The sequence below is a fragment of the Microcebus murinus genome, unplaced genomic scaffold, assembly GCF_040939455.1.
Source record: "Microcebus murinus isolate Inina unplaced genomic scaffold, M.murinus_Inina_mat1.0 scaf003_hap2_Mmur4.0, whole genome shotgun sequence".
NCBI lineage: Eukaryota > Metazoa > Chordata > Mammalia > Primates > Cheirogaleidae > Microcebus > Microcebus murinus.
The window spans coordinates 781,127-801,861 of NW_027438949.1; the positions used below are offsets into that span (position 1 = coordinate 781,127).

The following is a 20,735-nucleotide window of genomic DNA, read 5'->3' on the forward strand; positions in this document are numbered from 1 at the left end:
TGGCTCATGCCAGTAATCCTAGCATTCTGGGAGGCTGAGGGGGGAGGATTGCTCAAGGTAAGAAGCTCGAAACCAGCCTGAGCAAGACCCTGTCTCTACTAAAAATAGAAAGAAATTAATTGACCAACTAAAATATATATATACAAAAAATTAGCTGGGCATGGTGGCGCATGCCTGTAGTCCCAGCTACTTGGGAGGCTGAGGCAGTAGGATCGCTTGAGCCCAGGAGAATGAGGTTGCTGTGAGCTAGGCTGATGCCATGGCACTCACTCTAGCCTGGGCAACAAAGTGAGCCTCTGTCTGAAAAAAAAAAAAAAAAAAAAGTGTTCCTGAAAACCCAGCAGCCCACAGTAGCATAGCAGGGCGGGGCAGGAAGGCAGGAGAGGCTCCTTTGGAGCTGGTCACACTTTCCAGTCGCTCAGGGCTCAGGATCTGAGGACGTGAGAGGGCCAGGCCGCTGCTCAAACCCGGAATGCACCTCCCTTAGGGTTAAAATGGTTCAAGAGCTAATAGCCCTCCTCCCTCCTCCCTTCCCATTCCTCCTGTCCTCCCCCTGCTCCAGCCCTCAGGGCCCTGCCCATGCACTCCCCTTCCCTTTCCCATCCCCTTCTCCTCCCACTAAGGCACAGGGAGAGATGCTCTTCCCATGTCATGGGGAAATGGGAAATACAACCACATGAGCTATCTTGCACGCACACCAGAATGACCAGCACTAAAAACAGTGATGACCCCAAGCATCGGTGAGGATGTGAAGCATGTGGAAGGTTCATACACGGCCAGTGAGAATATAGAATGGTACAGGCTCTTTGAATAACTGCTTGGCAGTTTCTTATAAACTTAAACTTCACCTAACCGAACCAAGGAATTGCACTTTAAGGTATATACCAAAAAGAAATGAATGCATAGACTCGTGCAAGGGTGTTCATAGCTGCTTTATTTATAATAGCCCCAAACTGGAAACAGACCTATGTCCATCAATAGATGAATAGATAAACAAAACGGTGTCTCTCCATACCGTGGGATAGTACTCGGCAATAAAAAGGAATGAAGCTGGGAAAAGTACACCCATTGTCCCAGCTACTCAGGAGGCTGAGGCAGGAGTATCACTTGAGCCTAGAAGTTCAAGACCAGCCTGGGTAATATAGTGAGACCTGGTCTCTAGAAAAAAATTGAAAAAAGGAAGGAAAATTCCAATATGGGTATGAATTTCAAAAACATTATGCTAAGTGAAAGACACCAGACACAAGAGACTATATGCTGGATGCTTCCATTTATATGAAGTTCTAGAACATGTAAAACCAACCTGTAGTGCAAGAGCTTATACTAGCGTTTACCTTTGGGTCTTGGTTTGCTGTAGCCTCCACTTTACGTGTATGAAAAATTCAAGTTATATATTAATATGTGCACACTTCAGTGGATCATGTTATATAGCACAATACAAATTTTTAAATATGTCAGCTTCTAAAGCTATACATTTCACTTGAAGGGCCACTTTAACTGTCTCCCACCGGTTTTCTCATGTATACGTAGCTACTAATAACTACATTATCAATGTAGTTCTGTGTATTTTAAAATTCTCATTGAGATTTTCTTAAAATTTGCACTGAGTAGAGATTTTGTGTTACTGAATCTGCTTCACTCGCATTGTCCTCTGAGAGTGTGCTCTGTCTGCTACCACATCTGAGGACTGAGCTGCCTCCTGTGTCATGGCTCTGATGCTGCCATGTCTGGAGATGCTGCTCGTGGATGTGGCGCACATGCAGGGTGCAGAGCGCCATACCTTCTTGTCACAGCACCTCCGGTCGGGGGCCTAACCACATTTTTTGTGTCTTCATGGAGCTGTTTCCTGTTTGACCTAAATGTCCGCGAGGGGAGCCTTGGAGAAACCTCTTTTCACAATGCCAGATTTGTCTCTTTCTCCCTAGAGGACTGGCAATTTTTGCTCTAGATATTTTGAGCCTATTTTAACGTTATTCCTAAAATGTTTTTGTTTTGTCCCGGTCTATTTTGTCTGATATTAATATAGCTATGCCAGCTTTCTTTTGGTTAGTAGTTGCCTAGCAATTCATCCTTTCACATGTAATCTTTCCATGGACATATGTTTTAGGTGTGTTTCTAGTAAACAGCATATGCCTGCAAGTAATGGTTTTGGTCCAATCTGAAACCTCTGACAGTTCCCAATCTGAAGTCCTCAAGGAAGTTACATCTGCTGTTTGTTGTGTCTGTTCCAGGAGAAGCCCCTAGTGGGGCTGGCTCAACTTCCCCATCTGCTCTGGTTGTACTATGTACAACTGGAAAATCAGCCATTGGAACTGCTGAGACCAAGAGCAGGGAACTCCCTGAGGAAGCTGAGATGCACAGCTGCCGTCCTGTGTCCACACTTGACCTGTGACACATCTGAAGGGTGGTTGCCAGGGGCTGCTGGTGGTACACGGGACTAGAGGAACAGAGTTTCAGTTTTACATGATGAAAAGAGTTCTGGAGAGGGATAGTGGTGATGTCTGCACAACCTTATGAATGTATTTGACACCAATGAACCACACACTTAAAAGTGGGTACAATAGGCCAGGAGTTCGAGACCAGCCTGAGCAAGAGGAGACCCGTGTCTACCAAAAATAGAAAACTTGGCCGGGCACGGTGGCTCACGCCTGTAATCCTAGCTCTCTGGGAGGCCAAGGTGGGCAGATTGCTCGAGATCAGGAGTTCGAAACCAGCCTGAGCAAGAGCGAGACCCCGTCTCTACTATAAATAGAAAAGAAATTAATTGGCCAACTAATATATATATATAGAAAAAATTAGCCGGGCATGGTGGCGCATGCCTGTAGTCCCAGCTACTCAGGAGGCTGAGGCAGCAGGATCGCTTGAGCCCAGGAGTTTGAGGTTGCTGTGAGCTAGGCTGACACCAGGGCACTCACTCTAGCCTGGGCAACAAAGCGAGACTCTGTCTCAAAAAAGAAAAAGAAAAAGAAAAAGAAAACTTAGCCAGGCATGGTGGCGCATGCCTGTAGTCCCAGCTACTCGGAAGGCTGAAGCAGGAGATTTGCTTGAGCCCAGGAGTTGGAGGTTGCTGTTACCTGTGATTGATGATGCCACTGCACCCTAGCTGGGGTGACAGAGAGAAACCCTGTCTCCGGGAAAAAAAATGGGTTAAGATGGTAAATTTTGTATTATATGTATTTCACGACAATAAAAACATTTTAAAATTTATTTTCAAAATGAAATTTGGATCCCAAATGCTGGTGGTAAGGGCTCCCTGGAACGCAGTTACAAACAGGAGCTACAGAGGGAAATCCAAAGCCCCAAGGCAAACCCTGCCTTGGCTACTTCCAACCTCAGTGAATTTGAAGGTCATTCAACTTCTCTAAACTTACTTTCCTCGACAGTAAGCCCTCAATGACTTTTATCTCCTGCCAGTAGGATTCCTGTCCTACTGTACAGCTGTAGCAATGGTCCACCCTGCCTCCCCTGCAAGTTACCAACGACTCAGTAGGTGATTTGATAGCCTCAATCTAAAGCAAAATACTGAAGCAGAGTTAATATAAGTTGAGAGTTTATTTGGGCCAAATTAGAGGATTGCAAACTGGGAAACACACTTCCAAACAAAGTTTGGGAGGTGCTGCAAGTTGGGGCAATTACAAACAGATTTTTGAGGACAAAATGAGGAGGTGCCTTGCACAGTGGCTCATGCCTGTAATCCTAGCACTCTGGGAGACCAAGGCAGGAGGATCGCTTGAGGCAATGAGTTTGAGACCAGCCTGAGCAAGAGTGAGACCCCGTCTCTACTAATAATTAGCCAGGCGTAGTGGTGTGCACCTGTACTCCCAGCTACTCCAGAGGCTTAGGTGGGAGGATCATTTGAGCACAGGAGTTCGAGGCTGCAGTGAGCTATGATTGCACTACTGCACTCCAGCCTGGGTGACAGAGTGAAACCCTATCTCAAAAAAAAAAAAAAAAAAAAGGAGGTATAGCAAGGTATAGGGGCCTGTTCACACAGAAATGCCATTGGTTAACAGGGCTAAGCTGAGCTTCGGAATAGTCATTCTCAGTTTGTGATTAACCCAGTTCCTGGAATTCTTTACAAAAGTGGGAGGGCTGATTCTGCTGAGAGTATAAAAATGAAAATAAAAATTTTAATTTTTAAAAATCAGGAGGGTCCAGGAATTTCAGGGAGTAACTGTGGCCTCAGGCCCACTCCCCTTTGGCCGCTGTAATTGAGTTAACCTCATTTTGTGTGATTTTGTTCTCAGTGGAGTAGCTCTACTCTTCTCGACCAGACTCATGCTTTGAGAGAGGAAACTGAGGCACAGAGAGCTTACAAAATTCACCCAAGGCCTCCCAGCTAGTGACGTGGAGAGTTCAGCCTTTATTTTTTAAAATATTGTAGTTAAATACATACAGCATTTACCATCTTAACCATTTTTTCTTTTTTCTTTCTTGGTTTTTTTCTTTTCTTAATCATTTTTAAGTTCAATGATATTAAATACATTAATAATGTGTAGCCATCACCACCATTCCTCCCTAGATATCTTTTCATCGTGCAAAACTGCAACTCTGTTCCCATGAAACAGCAACTCCCCTGTCCTCTCCCCCAGCCCCTGGCACCCACCATTGTGCTTTCTGGCTCTGTGAGTCTGACTACTCCAGGTGCCTCCCAGAAGTAGAATCATATAGTATTTGCACTGGTTCACTCTACGGAGCACGACGTCTTCAAGGGTCAGCCGTGCTGTAGCCCGTGGCAGCATTTCCTTCCTGTTCAAGGCTGAGTCATGTTCCACTGCCTGGAGAGACTGCATTTGTTTATCCATACTTCCCTCCATGGACACTCGGGTTGCTTTCACGTTTTAGCTATTATGAATAATGCCGCTGTGAACAGGGGTGTAAAAATGTCTCTTTGAGACCCTGCTTTCAAGTCTTTTGGGTCTCTACCCAAAGTGGAATTGCTGGATCATATGGTAGCTCTATTTTTAATTTTTTTTTTTTGAGACAGAGTTTTACTCCATTGCCTAGGCTAGAGTGCCGTGGCGTCAGCCTAGCCCACAGCAACCTCAAACTCCTGGGCTCAAGCAATCCTCCTGCCTCAGCCTCCCGAGTAGCTGGGACTATAGGCATGCGCCATCATGAACGGCTAATTTTTTCTATATATATATTTTTAGTTGTTCAGCTAATTTCTTTCTTTCTTTCTTTCTTTTTTGGTAGAGATGGGGTCTCACTCTTGCCCAGGCTGGTCTAGAACTCCTGAGCTCAAGCAATCCTCCTGCCTCAGCCTCCCAGAGTGCTAGGATTACAGGCGTGAGCCACCACGCCCAGCCATATTTTTAATTTTTTGAGGCAACCTTTATTTTATTTATTTTATTTATTTTTTTGAGATAGAGTCTCACTCTGTTGCCTGGGCTAGAGTGTAGTGGCGTCAGCCTAGCTCACAGCAACCTCAAACTCCTGGGCTCAAGCAATCCTCCTGCCTCAGCCTCCCGAATAGCTGGGACTACAGGCATGCACCACCATGCCCGGCTAATTTTTTCTATACATTTTTAGTTGGTCAATTAATTTCTTTCTATTTTTAGTAGAGACAGGGCCTCGCTCTTGCTCAGGCTGTTCTCAAACTCCTGACCTTGAGCGATCCTCCTGCCTTGGCCTCCCTGAGTGCTAGGATTACAGGCGTGAGCCACCTTGCCCAGCCATTTCTTTCTATTTATAGTAGAGATGGGGTCTCACTCTTGCTCAGGCTGGTGTTGAACTCCTGAGCTCAAGCAATCCTCCTGCCTCGGCCTCCCAAAGTGCTAGGATCACAGACGTGAGCCACCACGCCAGGCCAGCAACCTTGATTTTAAAAGGCAAATGAATGTAGAAGACTGAAACAAGACCCACACCTTTCACCTCTCACAAAAATCAACTCACGCTGGGTAACAGACTTGAACCTTAGGTGTGAAACTATTAGAATTCTAGAGGAAAATGTTGGAAATACTCTTATAGACATTGGCCTAGGCAAAGAATTTATGAAGAAGACCCCAAAGGCAATCATAACAGCAACAAAAATAAACAAATGGGACCTGACTCAAATTAAAATTAAAATTAAAAAGCTTCTGCACAAATTAAAAAGCTTCTGCACAGCCAAAGAAACCGTCAAGAGAGCAAACAGACAACCCACTGAATGGGAGAAAATTTTTGCAAGCTACACATCTGATAAAGGGCTGATAACTAGAATCTATTTAGAACTCAGGAAAATCAGCAAGAAAAAATCAAACAACCCTATCAAAAAATGGGCAAAGGACATGAACAGAAACTTCTCAAAAGAAGAAAGAATAATGGCCAACAAACATATGAAAAAATGCTCAACATCTCTAATCATCAGGGAAATGCAAATCAAAACCACAATGAGATATCACTTAACTCCAGTGAGAATGGCTTTTATCAAAAAGTCCCCAAACAACAAATGCTGGCGTGGATGCAGAGAGATAGGAACACTCCTACACTGCTGGTGGGAGTGCAAACTAGTTCAACCTCTGTGGAAAGCAATATGGAGATACCTCAAAGCAATACAAGTAGATCTACCATTTGATCCAGTAATTCCACTACTGAGCATCTACCCAAAAGATCAAAAGTCACTTTATGAAAAAGACACCTGCACTCAAATGTTTATAGCAGCACAATTCACAATTGCAAAGCTGTGGAAACAACCCAAGTGCCCATGAATTCATGAGTGGATTAATAAAATTTGGTATATGTATACCATGGAATACTACTCAGCTTTAAGAAACAATGGTGATATAGCACCTCTTGTATATTCCTGGATACAGCTGGAACCCATTCTACTAAGTGAAGTATCTCAAGAATGGAAAAACAAGCACCACATGTACTCACCAGCAAATTGGTATTAACGGATCAACACCTAAGCAAACATATAGAAGTAACATTTATCGGGTGTCGGGAGGGTGGGAGGGGGGAGGAGGGGATGGGTATATACAACCACAACGAGTAAGATGTGCAACATTTGGGGAATGGACACGCTTGAAGCTCTTACTCGAGGAGGGAGGGGGGCATGGGCAATACATGTAACCTTAACACTTGTACCCCCATAATACGCTAAAATAAAAAATAAAAAAATAAAAGGCAAACGAGAACAAAATGAGCTTCTAGGTCACTCCCATCAAATTAGCAGAGAGTAAATCCTGTGACAATGCCAGGCGCAGATGAGGCCATGGTGCAATGGAAACTCTGCAGGGCAGTAATTTCAGCAAGCGCTTTGGCGAGGGATTCTGCACAGGGATGTGCACAGCAGTGCTGCTGTGAAGAACACCAAATGAGTAAAACAGGCGCCAGGGAAAACCTGCCACTGATCCGGTCCTGCAGCCAGTCCAAAAGGACCTGGGCAGTGTGTGCATTTATAGAAAATGGAAACACGAGGCAGACAGTAGTCACATCACTCATGCTTGTACCACGTGTGGGAGAGGGATGTGAGGGACATAGACCTAAAGCTGGATGGTGGCTCCAATTCTGAGCCGGTTGAGATGGTGGTGCACACACCCCAGCTGAGGCCCCAGTGCAAGTCAGGTGGGGCCAGGAAGAGGCAGAAGTAAAATAAGAAGTCAGCAGTTCTGAAGAGAAACAGCAAAGATCAAAGCAAAGGGCAGGCAACAGAAAAAAAGACTAGAAAAACATGAAAAGATTTGAAGGACCAGGCTCATGTGGATCTCTGGACCCACAGAGGCCTGGCCCCCGGAAACAAGATGTTCACGAGCTGGGCCAAGGCAGTGCCTTCCAGCCACCTGGTCACTGAGCAGAGAAGCAGCACCCAGGACACCTAGGACGAAGGCTGCTTGTCTTGGCACAAAATGCAGAGTGCAAAAATAGACCGAGCTGGATAAAACCCAATCCCAAGAGCCTCCAGGGCCGGGTGTGGTGGCTCACGCCTGTAATCCCAACATTTGGGGAGGCCAAGGTAGGAGGATTGCTTGAGCCTACGAGTGTGAGACCAGACTAAGCAACATAGAGAGACCTGTCTCTATAAAAATTTTTAAAAATTAGGCAGGCATGATGGCACATGCCTGTAGTCCCAGTTGCTAGGGAGGCGGGGGCAGGAAGATCACTTGAGCCCACGAGTTGGAAGCTGCAGTGAGCTATGATGACGCCAGAGCACTCTAGGTGGGGCGACAGAGTGAGACTCTGTCTCAAAAAAAAAGAAGAAAAAAAAGCAGCAGCACTTCCCAAACACATGACTATTTGGGGACTTGCTTGAGAATATAAACTGCCTACATTATATTTATCCAATATTTCTATCCACGGGGACCTTCAAAGTAGGGAGGGAAATGCTTATTGGATGTGCCTGGAGAACAAAATCTCCTTTGCTGTCCCGGCCACAGTGAGACACCTTGGACGGGTGCTGGCATTTTCTCTCCTCAATAAAGCATGCTCCAAGCTACACCAGTTAACTGTGGTTGGGCATACTGTCATGTTAACATGATGACAGCTGCATTATTTTATATATAAATACAAATGTTAGCTATTTACTAATAAATTTGTAGTGATTATTACTTTTAATTTTTCTTATCCACAGTGCAGTGTTCATATAATAATTTTCTAATGAAGATTTTATTTTACTTTTTTTGAGACAGAGTCTCACTCTGTTGCCCGGGCTAGAGTGAGTGCCATGGCGTCAGCCTAGCTCACAGCAACCTCAAACTCCTGGGCTCAAGCGATCCTCCTGCCTCAGCCTCCCAAGTAGCTGGGACTACCGTGTTTCCCCGAAAATAAGACAGGGTCTTATATTTATTTTTCCTCAAGAAGACACCCTAGGGCTTATTTTCAGGGGATGTGTTATTTTTTTTAAGTACGGTACAACAATCTACTTTTATTCAAATATAGTCAGTCATCTTCTTCTGGAACATCATCATAACTCTCCAAACCCCGAATTCCATCCTGAATTTCTTGCGACTCTATTTCCTTTAGAACCATTGGCCCCAATCTCTCATGTCGAGCAATAGAGCTCTCATGGGGCAGATGAGAAGGGCTGCTCGTCTTCTTTACAGCTCTGCGACAAAATGCATGGGTTGTGCAGATATGCTGTGCAGCCACATCCATCACTAGGTCTTATTTTCGGGGTAGGGCTTATATTGCGCAAATGCTTAGAAATCCTGCTAGGGCTTATTTTATGGGTAGGTCTTATTTTCAGGAAAACACAGTACAGGCATGTGCCAGCATGCCCGGCTAATTTTTTATATATTTTTAGTTGGTCAATTAATTTCTTTCTATTTTTGGTAGAGATGGGGTCTTGTTCTTGTTCAGGCTGGTCTTGAACTCCTAAGCTCAAATTATCTGCCTGCTTTGGCCTCCCAGAGTGCTAGGATTATAGGTGTGAGCCACCCGCCCAGCCTCTAATGAAGATTTTATAACAGGAAAGATGTGAAATACCTATAGGAGATGTTATAATTTAACAAATCTAGCTGACGTGCAGGCACCCAGAAAACTGTTTTAAGCAAGACCAGACCCCAAAAGCTATGAAGAAAAAGACAGACATGTTGGGAGGCCGAGGCGGGCGGATTGCTCAAGATCAGGAGTTCGAAACTAGCCTGAGCAAGAGCGAGACCCTGTCTCTATTATAAATAGAAAGAAATTAATTGGCCAACTAATATATAGAGAAACAATTAGCCGGTCATGTCCCAGCTACTCGGGAGTCTGAGGCAGCAGGATTGCTTGAGCCCAGGAGATTGAGGTTGCTGTGAGCGAGGCTGACGCCATGGCACTCACTCTAGTCTGGACAACAAAGTGAGACTCTGTCTCAAAAAAACAACAAAAAAAAGACAGACATGTATGACCACGTAAATCTTCAGCCATGTTGCCTTAAGATATTCACAAAGTGAAAAGACAAACAGTAGATGAAGCGGGGCTGAAGGGAACTTGAGTTTAAAATCCCCAAGTGTCCCTATAATTGCACTCCTGAGACTTGGCCCAACGTGTGCTGTTGCCAGCACTGTGTGGGTCCCAAGGCAAGACGGGGCCTGAGGAAGCAAACACAGACCCCTGTACATTCCATGTGAATTGAAGGGCACAGGGGAAAGTGTGGCCAGGTCACCATGAGACCCAGGTGGGGGAGGTGACGACTATGACTGTGTCGGGATCAAGGTGCATACATGTGTGCTATTGAATCCTCGTGAGAGTGTATGTGTCACTTCATGTGGAGAGACACATGTGAAGGTGGTAGGGCCACCAGAATCCTGACAGTCCCTTCCACTGGCTGTGGGTGACGTTTATGTTCTTCTCTATACTTTCCTGTATTGCTGATTTGTTTTCCCTCCAATGAGCCCATATTATCTACGCAGTCAGAACAAAAACAATAAAACCACTTTCTCGGAGGAAGAAGTCCAATGCCACTTGGTCCAGGGAGAAGAATGGAGAGCACACTGGGCGGGGCGGATGCTCAGGTTTCTAGTTCTGTTTTGTAACTTTCAGCCAAGTCAAACTTCTGGAGTTTCAGTTTCTCTATCTGTGAAATGAGGGGGTTGGCACAGATGATTTCTAAGATCCCGCCCAGCTTTGAACCTCTTAACCATTAGGGCAAAGGTAAAAGAGAGGCCCCATCTGGGAACCATTGGCTCCCCAGCTGTGCAGGGACTTGGTGGAGCAGCAAGACTGAGAACAGTGACAAATACAGACACACCAACAGCCAATGTCCCTGAGAGCCCCGTGCAGAGCCACAAGGCTCAGGGCTCAGTGGCTCAGGGGACGCTGGCATCTGCAAGCCTGGGCCGGGGCTGAGGCACTCTGAGGTCCCAGCCCCAGAAGCAGGGTTCACTTGGGCAGGAAGGGACGCAGGAAGCTGTGTAGCTAAAGCTGGCCACACTTTGAGAAACACTGATCAAAAAAAGGGTGCGGGAGAGAAGGTTCCAGGGCATGGCCTGCCATGCTCCGTCTCTCACAGGTTCTGGGACTTCTGGCGTCAGTTGGGTTGGCTCAGTGTGGGGTTGCTGGATTTAGCAAATAAAAATACAGGATGCCCAGCTGAATTTGAATTTCACCTAAATAATGAATAATGTTTTAGGATAAGCATATCTCATGCAACATTTGAGACACATTTGTGCTAAAACATTATTCATGGCCAGGTATCGTGGCTCACACCTGTAATCCTAGCACCTGTAATCCTAGCACTTTGGGAGGCCGAGGAGGGAGGATTGCTGGAGCTCAGGAGTTCGAGACCAGCCTGAGCAAGAGCGAGACCCCGTCTCTACTATAAATAGAAAGAAATTAGCCAAACAACTAAAAATAGAAAAAATTAGCCGAGCATGGTGGCGCATGCCTGTAGTCGGGAGGCTGAGGCAGGAGGATCGCTTGAGCCCAGGAGTTTGAGGTTGCTGTGGGCTAGGCTGATGCCACGGTACTTTAGCCTAGGCAACGGAGTAAAACTCTGTCTCAAAAATATATAAATAAATAAAACATTATTCATCATCCTGCATATAATCTGGCAGGAGAGAGGAGAGTGGGTCAGGCTTCCTGAGGTCTCCACCCCTCCTGAGGTGTCCCCTCCACTTGGGCCCCTCCCCAGTGTCTCCCCAGACCCCCTGTGGCTCCACACCCACCCCACACTCACAGCGGTGTGCATAGTTCTTCAAGAAAGTGCCCTGAATCATGCTAATCTGAGTGTGCCACCTGTTTCCTGTGGGACCCTGCCTGACACAGGAGATGAAAACCAGAAGGCTCTTGGGGTTACTAATTACATAGGTATTGGCAGAAATAATAAGTAAAATAGTATTGTGCATTCGGCTCAAAGGTGCGGAATGAACAAGTCCCAACAATTCAGTGTACCCACTCTGCCTGTGAGAGAAACAGCTATGAACAAAGAAATATCAGAAGAGGGGTCACTTGGACACCAGATGAAGACCTTGGTTCCTGTCCCTCACCTCTGCTCCCACATCTAATGGAGCCCCCAAGAAAGCCCGCCCTTTCTTCTCCCTCCCTCTGGCCTCTCTGCGGATGCCCACCGCCTTTTCCTCTCTTAGGGCACAAGAGGCCTTTAAGACAACTTCAAATGGAGCAAAGCTGTTTCTGCAAATGCTGTGCCCTAAGGGAGGGGGAGAGGCAGTGCTCTTAGGCTCTTACCTGGTAGCGTTTCAAGAGGGTCTTTCAGGTTGAGCCCCGTCACCCCACAACCCACTTGAGATGTGCTCAGCCAGGACAGGAAGTCCAGCCCAGGTGCCCAGTTTTAAAAGCATGTCAACCCTCGGGGCACTGAGCAGGTGCACTTGGGTGGCCCATCCTGATATGCCATTTGGCAAGGACAGGGCATCCTCTGTCCTCACCTTTGTAGCTGATCACTTATGCATTTAATTTGGGAATGGCCACTCAGATGGGCCCAAACTCTGTACTAGTGAATAAGAAAAACCTAAACCAGAAGATTCTACTCAGTATTTGAGGCTATAGGGACAAGATTGCTGGAGTCCGGCACTCATTCCAGCTGAAATGAGTGGTGGACATCAGCTTTCTTCCGAAGTCCCCTTTACAGGCCTGATGCTTTTCAGATGAAAGGTGGTGACACTGGCCTGTAAATAACACATTGACAAGCAGGAGGAAAGAGTGCACAGAGGGGAGAGGCCTCTGGGGCTCTGGAGAGGGCAGTCCAAGTGCAGAATCCTCAGTGCTGCTTTTTTTTTTTTTGAGACAGAGTCTCACTCTGTTGTCCCAGCTAGAGTGCTGTGGTATCAGCCTAGCTCACAGCAACCTCAATCTCCTGGGCTCAAGCGATCCTCCTGCCTCAGCCTCCCGAGTAGCTGGGACTACAGGCATGCACCACTATGCCCAGTTAATTTTTTCTATTTTTGGTAGAGACAGGGTTTCGCTCTTGCTCAGGCTGGTCTTGAATTCCTGAGCTCAAGCCATCCTTCTGCCTCGGCCTCCCAGAATGCTAGGATTACAGGCGGGAGCCACCGTACCTGGCCCTCAGTGCCTCCTTAGCCCTGGCATTAGCTGAGGGGTGACCCAGTATCCTGACCCACAAACCAGAGGGTCAGACCCCTGGCTCAAGGACTTCAAAACTGTCATCTACATTAGCACACTGGGGGGGTTTAAAGATGTCTACTCCAGGTCCCTGCTCTAAGACACCACCATGACTCAAAAGGACCTGGGTGACCTGGGTCCCTCCAATGACCCTTCAGTAACCCTAAGTAACACTAATGACATCTAAGCCACACCCTGGCTCTGAGCGTAGACCCACCAAGCAGCTTTCAGTTGAGAATTCAACTTTTGACATTTGTGTGTGTTTCTCCATCTAGACATACCCTACCTTGTTCTACAAAGCATTTGAGGTGACGTGTCTTTCATGTGACCTGCCTATAGCTAACACAAACACCAAAGCAGCTTGGCAGTCACAGGTGTTTTGGGGAGTTAAGTGATTTCCCCATTAGTCTGCTGTGCCTGTGTTTAGTGTGACTCAGTCTACCTGAATCAAGTCACCTCTGGGGATACTCACTGGTATCCCACACCTATGATTGACACCCCAAAAACAATGCAGACACCCATGCTCTTTCCAACTGTGAACATGATGGATTTCTTGAGGTTATTTCCACCATTCCCTGATGCTTTATTTCAAAACATTTCAAACCACAGAAAAGTTGAGAGAATAGTATAAGGAACACGTACAGATCCCGCACCTAGATCTTTGCTTTATGTCTTTGAAAGTAAGCTGTAGAGGTCATCACACTTCATGCCTGAGTACTGAAGCTTGTAACTTCTAAAGGAAGGACGGTCTTTAGTGTAATCATCATATATCATCACACCCAGGACACCAGCACTGGTAGTAGACTGTCATCTAATAGTCCATTTCAATGGGGGGGGGTCATCAGTTTTAAGTATTAATAGCTTCTTTCTACACTTTAATGTGTCTTCCTCTCAGGATGGAGTCTTTGGCAAGTGCTTAAATTTGTCAGAAACAAAAACGCAAAGTGGAACTGGAGCACATCACAGACCTTGGACCAGAAGTGGCCTGTGAGGTACTGGAAGAGATGCCACCGTGTGAGTTGATGGTCACACAGCTTGAGGACCATGAAGCCCAGACAGGAGAACACTCCTAGAGCTAGGTAGGTGGCTGAGGAGGTGCTGCCATACTGACGCTGGGCACGCAGGTCCAGACGCTGCCCCACTGTGGCCACCACGTGAACACCCAGTGTGGCCTCGAACCCGTGAGGATGCAGTAGTGCAAGGCCGTAACTGGCCAGGGAGAGGCACTCGATGGACAGGAACAACCAGGGCTTCCAACCCCTGTCTAGGTAGAAGCACCAGGCCAGCGGCCACGCAAAGATGGGCAAAGTGAGCCACTGGTCAAGCACCGCGGCGGAGTGCATCTGGGTCCAGATGCGCAGCCACTGCACAGGACCGTAGAGCAGCGCCATGCCCGCGAAGACGGCTTCCAGGTAGCTGGCCCTCCCCATCTCCACTGGGAACCCTGGGGCACTGCTGTTCCTCCGCAACCAGTACACACCCAGGAGCACGTAGCCCAAGTTCACGAGCGAGTTGAAGGGCATGGCCAGGAAGGCTGGGAGGCCGGCCACGGGCACTTCTGCATAGTGCTCATAGCCCACTTGGACGAAGACACCCTCGAAAATGCCTGTGTAGACGGTAGCAGCACAGAGGCAGCCTGCTACAGCCACATGAAAGAGGGCCTGCATCTGGAACCCTCAGTGTGATCTGGGGCAGAGAGCTTAAAAGCGCAGCAGCCAACAGCCACTGTGATTTCAGAATTCAGATAAACAGCTTTCGGAAAACACTCCTTGGCTTCCCAGCTGAGCCAGCAGGAAGACTTCCAGTGATTTCCTACACAGATGCTGCGACCTTGCCCTGGAGGAAGGCAGGAGCCCTGCTGATTGGCTGGCACCAGTGGAGGACCGTTCTGCCTTTTTCCTTTGTGGTTACAAAAAGAGTATGGTTAGAAAACAAACATCCAAAAAAGAGCCTCCATCTTCCCGACTTTGAGCCTTGGGATCCACCAACAGTTTTCATCAGACAAAACAAATAAAAGTCAAATGATACCCACAGTATGTTCACCTTCTTACTCATGGCTTCTAGAAGCCTCTGGAATTCTCTACTCCCTCTGTCTCCTGGCACCTATGCTGCTCTTCTTTCATCTGTGTACAATAAAAATCCTGCTCATTGTCCTAGTTCCCTTAAAGCCACTGCATTTAGAGACTTAAACTTTTCCTAGGTCTGTCATTCCAACTCAGAACGTGGAACTTTCTAGGCCACCTGAAGCTTTTAACCAAATACCCAGTTGAACTAGAGACCATTAGATGCAGTCTGAGTTCTGGCTCTGGGACAAGGGACAGTGCGGAGCTGGAGGGGGACAGTGATCACCCTGCCTCATCCCTCTGCCTTCCTACAACGTGCTGAGCCCCAAGTCACCTTCTTTCCTCAGCCCACGCTAAAACCTTCCGTTTCCTGTAGCGACAGAACTAGAGACACAATCTACCTGACTGCCAACTGCTCTGGGGCTGGCTGTGGTGTGAGTTAGCCTAGCAGCTGAAAAATGTATGAATATCACAGGGAGAAGAGGTTCAATGCTCTGAAAAGGACTCACAGATAAGAGGGTGGGCAGGTGTCGGGGAGAGAGAGTAGTGGGCCTCAAGTTCCAGGTAGCCTGATGCCAGACTGCTTCAGTTCCAAACCTCAGCTAGCCCACTTACTAATCATGTGACCTTGAGCCTTAACAATTCTGGGCCTCAGTTTGCTTATCTGTAAAATGGGGATGCTACCAGGGTTGTCCTGTGGATTAAATGTTTTTTTTTTGTTGTTGTTGTTTTTTAGACAAAGTCTTGCTCTGTCACCGGGGCTAGACGGCCATGGTGTCAGCCTAGCTCACAGCAACCTCAAACTGCTAGGCTCAAGCAATTCTTCTGCCTCAGCCTCCCGAGTAGCGGGGACTACAGGCATGTGCCACCATGCCTGGCTAATCTTTTCTGTATATTTTTAGTTGGCCAATTAATTTCTTTCTATTTTTTTTTTTTTTTTTTTTTGAGACAGAGTCTCGCTTTCTTGCCTAGGCTAGAGTGAGTGCCGTGGCGTCAGCCTAGCTCACAGCAACCTCAAACTCCTGGGCTCAAGCGATCCTCCTGCCTCAGCCTCCCGAGTAGCTGGGACTACAGGCACAAGCCACCATGCCCGGCTGATTTTTATATATATATATTAGTTGGCCAATTAATTTCTTTCTATTTTTATGGTAGAGACGGGGTCTCGCTCAGGCTGGTTTTGAACTCCTGACCTTGAGCAATCCGCCCGCCTCGGCCTCCCAGAGTGCTAGGATTACAGGCGTGAGCCACCGCGCCCGGCCTAATTTCTTTCTATTTTTAGTAGAGATGGGGTCTCACTCTTGCTCAGGCTGGTTTCTAACTCCTGACCTTGAGCAATCCTCCCACCGCGGCCTCCCAGAGTGCTAGGATTACAGGCATGAGCCACCATGCCCAGCCTGTGAAAGAACTTTTAAAAAAGAAAATATTCAATAAATTCTATATAACCATATTCAGTCAACAGTGCTGCAGATAGCAGAACTCATTCTTCCTATGTGGCGGCAATTTCGTATACACTAACCAATTTCTTCCCATTCTCCCCTGCTCCCTACCCCTCCCAGCTTCTAATCCCTACAGTTCTACTCTCTACTTCCGTGAGCGCATTTTTTTTTTTTTTTTTTTTTTTTTTGAGACAGAGTCTCACTTTGTTGCTCAGGCTAGAGTGAATGCCATGGCGTCAGCCTAGCTCACAGCAACCTCAATCTCCTGGGCTCAAGCGATCCTATTGCCTCAGCCTCCCGAGTAGCTGGGACTACAGGCATGCGCCACCATGCTCGGCTAATTTTTTGTATATATATATATATATATATATTTTTTTTTTTTTTTTTTGAGACAGAGTCTCACTTTGTTGCCCAGGCTAGAGTGAGTGCTGTGGCGTCAGCCTGGCTCACAGCAACCTCAATCTCCGGGGCTCAGCGATCCTACTGCCTCAGCCTCCCAAGTAGCTGGGACTACAGGCATGCGCCACTATGCCCGGCTAATTTTTTGTATATATATTTTTAGTTGGTCAATTAATTTATTTCTATTTTTTGGTAGAGACGGGGTCTCGCTCAGGCTGGTTTTGAACTCCTGACCTTGAGCAATCCGCCCGCCTCAGCCTCCCAAAGTGCTAGGATTACAGGCATGAGCCACCATGCCCGGCCATAATTTTTTGTATATATATTTTTTTAGTTGGTCAATTAATTTCTTTCTATTTTTAGTAGAGACGGGGTCTTGCTCAGGCTGGTTCCAAACTCCTGACCTCCAGCAATCTGCCCGCCTTGGCCTCCCAGAGTGCTAGGATTACAGGTGTGAGCCACCACGCCCGGTCTCATGAGCGCATTTGTTTTAGCTCCCACGTGATGAGAACATGCAATATTTGTCTTTGTGTGGCTGACTTATTTTAACATAATTTCCTCCAGGCTTTTCTGTGTCCCTGTGAATGACAGGACCTGCTTTTTTACGGCTAAAGAGTATTCCATTGTGAACAGACACATTCTTTCTCCATTCGTCTGTGGATGGAAACTTAGGTTGACTCCATATTTTAGCTATTATAAATAGTGCAAAGGTGCCAAGAACTCAAAATGGGGAAAGGAAGGTCTCTTCAATAAATGACGCTGGGAAAACTGGATGTCCACAAGCAGAAGAATGAACCTAGATCACTTGTCTCTCACCATCTATAAAGATCAACTCAAATGAATTAAAGACTTAACCGTGAGACCTGAAACTGTTAACACCACTAGAAGACACAGGAGAAACGTTTTAGGACATTGGTCTATGCAAAGATTTTATGGCTAAGACCTCAGAAGCACAGGCAACAGAAACAAACATAGACAAATGGTAATCCATTCAACTGAAAAGCTTCTGCACAGCAAAGGACATAATTAGCAGAGGGAAGACATCTGCTGAATGGGAGAGAATATTTGCGGACTACTCATCGGACAAGCACAACGTCCATCTCCCTCCCTGTAGTTTAGGCCCTAAAACGGTGGGTCTGACTCTGCTCTTCCTCCAGGGCCCAGTGAAGCACTGCTAAAGTTCAAGTAAATTACACCAGAGCACACAGCCAGCCCCTTTGTGCTCTGTCCTTACCCTTTCCCCAGTGCTATTTGCTATGTCACTTCTCAGACAGATCCTGGGGGTCCATCCGTATCCTCTTGGGAGGGGCTGCTGAGCCTTGAGCCGAGCTCCTTTGCTTTGCAGGTCCTGCTTTGGGGGTCCGTCGCTAAGGAGGACCACCAGGCCCAGCATGTGGATGCCCTCTCAAGCTCTGTTTCTACGAGGGAACTGAAGCCCTCGCTCTGACTCTGCGTATCTTTGCTCCACAGGAGCCTCCCACCTCAGCGTGGGGTACCCTGGACTCCTCCTGTCATGTCCTCCCAGTCTAAGGAGCTTCCAGGTCTGAGGAAGGCAGGGGTGCCCTGCCCCACCTGCAGGTTGGCTGCTGCTAACATGGTCCGCACACAGCAGCCCCAGCGTCTTCCTCACATACCCCTGGATGGGATCACCCTTCAGTGACTGGCTCCCACTCTGTGCATGATCACGTCCCAACCTCTTGGCCAGACTTTAAGCCCACATATCCCTGTGAGCTTCCCAGACCCAGGTCTGTCCTCCAGCTAGAACAAGGCTTTGTAGTCCTGGAGGCCCTGTGCTCTCTGTGCCTGGACACTGCCCCTGGCCTGCTTATACTCTCGGCTTGACTGTCATTTCCTCTCAGGCACTTCCCTATTTAGCTCCTGACTCCAACTAGGAGAGCAGCCAAAGCCCCACCTGGTATCTATGGGCTCTTTCCTTCAATCATCTGGGGCCCCATGCCACCCGTGCTAGCCTGACCCTCCTGTCTACCATCAAGCAGGGTGGAGAGCTGGGGACAAGAGTCAAAAACTGTCAACTTGATAGAGGAGGAAATCTAGGAAGGGTGTGGAAAGTGACTCTTCTTTCCTGCTGCCGAGGCAGAGTCCACATGAGCAGAGCACAAGCTGAATGTGACGTGTACTCAAACCACCTGTCCAAGTCCCCAAGGAAAACCAGGCTGCTTACTTTATGGCCCAGCTCCTCCTTACCCACGAATTGTCATGACTCTTATTATGTGGCACTCAAAGCTTTTCACAGCTGCCCCTCGTGCCTGGCCCTTGGGTCTGGGGTCTTTTAGGGAAATCCTGCACAGTCTCCTAGCTCATGGGCTTTCTACATATGTATGTGTTCCTGTGTTAGACTCTCCTTATTCCTGGGGCTGTAAGCTTTTTGTTATTTATTTTTTTTTAATATACCCCCCCTTTTTAATTTTTTTTATTGTTATTTTTTTTTTTTTTAATATGGGCTGTAAGCTTTTAATCAGGAACCACTGTCACCTCCAGGTGAAGGAACAGTGGTGGCCTCTTTGGCCCGTAGCATTTATGACAACCACTTGTTGTGCCCCCCATGATCTTCCTTCCTGTCTTTCTGCAGGTAAGGGAACATAACTGGGGACACCCCTAGCATGCAAGTTCAACCTGGCCCACCTAGAGCAACCACAGTGGCTCCTGATTTTGGGTGAGAGAAATGTTGATTTCAGTTAAGGTCCTTGGACCAGCAACTCAGCTTTCTTATTTTATAGGGGAGGGCCAAAGAGGCAAGGTGATTGGCCAAGGTCACATAGGGTGATTGGTGGCACAGCAACACAAATAAAGGCTCTTCTCTTTTGGGTGTGCCACAGGTCTCTTTGGCTTTTCTAAAATGAATACTTCCAACTGCATAAAGTAAAACACAGAGAATTACAAAATAAATTTAATATGTTCAAAGATGGTTTTTAAAATATTCCAGAAAATGTATGATATGGTAACATGTGCTTATTTACTAATACATTAAATTACAAGATCTACCAGCAGGATGAATAAGCAAGATCTACAGTTGCTTCAAAGTAATTATTTAGCTCACCAGTAGATCCTGTAATTTGATTAATTTAACTTCTAGACATTTACAACAAAAGCTATGTGATGTGAAATGATCTGTCCATTTCCACTGCTGACAAAGTCACAGGTACTGACTGCTAACGCTCTGTGCTCTGCTACCTACATTTGTAATTTTGGGAAAAGCCAAATTCCGGCCAGAGGTTAGTGAAAATAAATATGAAATAAAGATGAGCTAAAGTAGAGAAATATCTGTTCTCACTCCAAGCTCCCGGACGCCAGCTTGGGATCCCTGCGCTACAGCCTGCCTGTGTCTGTGGGGATAACGCCAGCGCCCAAGTGGCCTCCTGGAGAATTTGGGACCTGGAGGCGACACCAGTACCCACCTGTCAAGGTTGATGTTAGAACTTACAGTATTGGCGCGAAAAGGTCAGCGATCACCATACGGGTATTTTGCCTCTCTCGCTTTGCAGGGGGAAATTCAAATCTCGAAAAAGGGCGGACCCGAAAAGCGGTCGTGCGCCTGCGCGCGGGGCGGGGCGCGGGCCCTGGGAAGCGGGCGGGGCGGGGTGACGCGAGGTGAGGCGGGTCTCTCCTGCGCTCGCCCACTTGCTTCAGGAGCCGCCGGCCTGGCTGTCCGCCCTGCTGCCGACGGGGCGCGGAGGGCCGGCCGGGAGCTGAGGGCCGGCGGGGGCGACTCGGCTCATTTTGCTGGGACGCAGGCGGGGGATCCTGGGGGCGGGTCCAGCAGGGCTGGTAGCCGGGGAGCGGGCGGCGGCTCCGCCCCCGCGTGCGTTCAGCCGCGTCATCATCTACTCTCGCCCTGCCT

The 20,735-nt window shown here is 47.4% G+C and overlaps 2 protein-coding genes across 3 annotated transcripts in view; one reads left to right on the plus strand and one right to left on the minus strand.

Moving 5' to 3' along the window:
• The window catches only part of RENBP (renin binding protein), a 147,047-nt gene that overhangs the window by 90,245 nt on the left and 36,067 nt on the right, over nt 1–20,735 (plus strand). The gene's annotated exons all lie outside the window — the stretch shown is intronic.
• TMEM187 (transmembrane protein 187) lies at nt 13,007–20,438 on the minus strand. Of its 2 annotated transcripts, none has more exons than XM_012757231.3 (2): nt 20,319–20,438; nt 13,007–14,880 (listed from the first exon to the last, which is right to left on the minus strand). In XM_012757231.3, exon 2 carries the CDS (start codon nt 14,646–14,648, stop codon nt 13,857–13,859), a length of 792 nt encoding a protein of 263 aa, XP_012612685.2. In that variant the 5' UTR covers nt 14,649–14,880; nt 20,319–20,438; the 3' UTR covers nt 13,007–13,856. The 2 variants fall into 2 exon arrangements, with proteins under 2 accessions (XP_012612685.2, XP_012612683.2); XM_012757229.3 differs by having other exon boundaries at nt 20,293–20,438.

Coding starts and splice junctions, on each gene's coding strand:
- TMEM187 (XM_012757231.3), bottom strand. CDS start 14,648: ATGCAGGCCCTCTTTCATGTGGCTGTAGCAGGCTGCCTCTGTGCTGCT.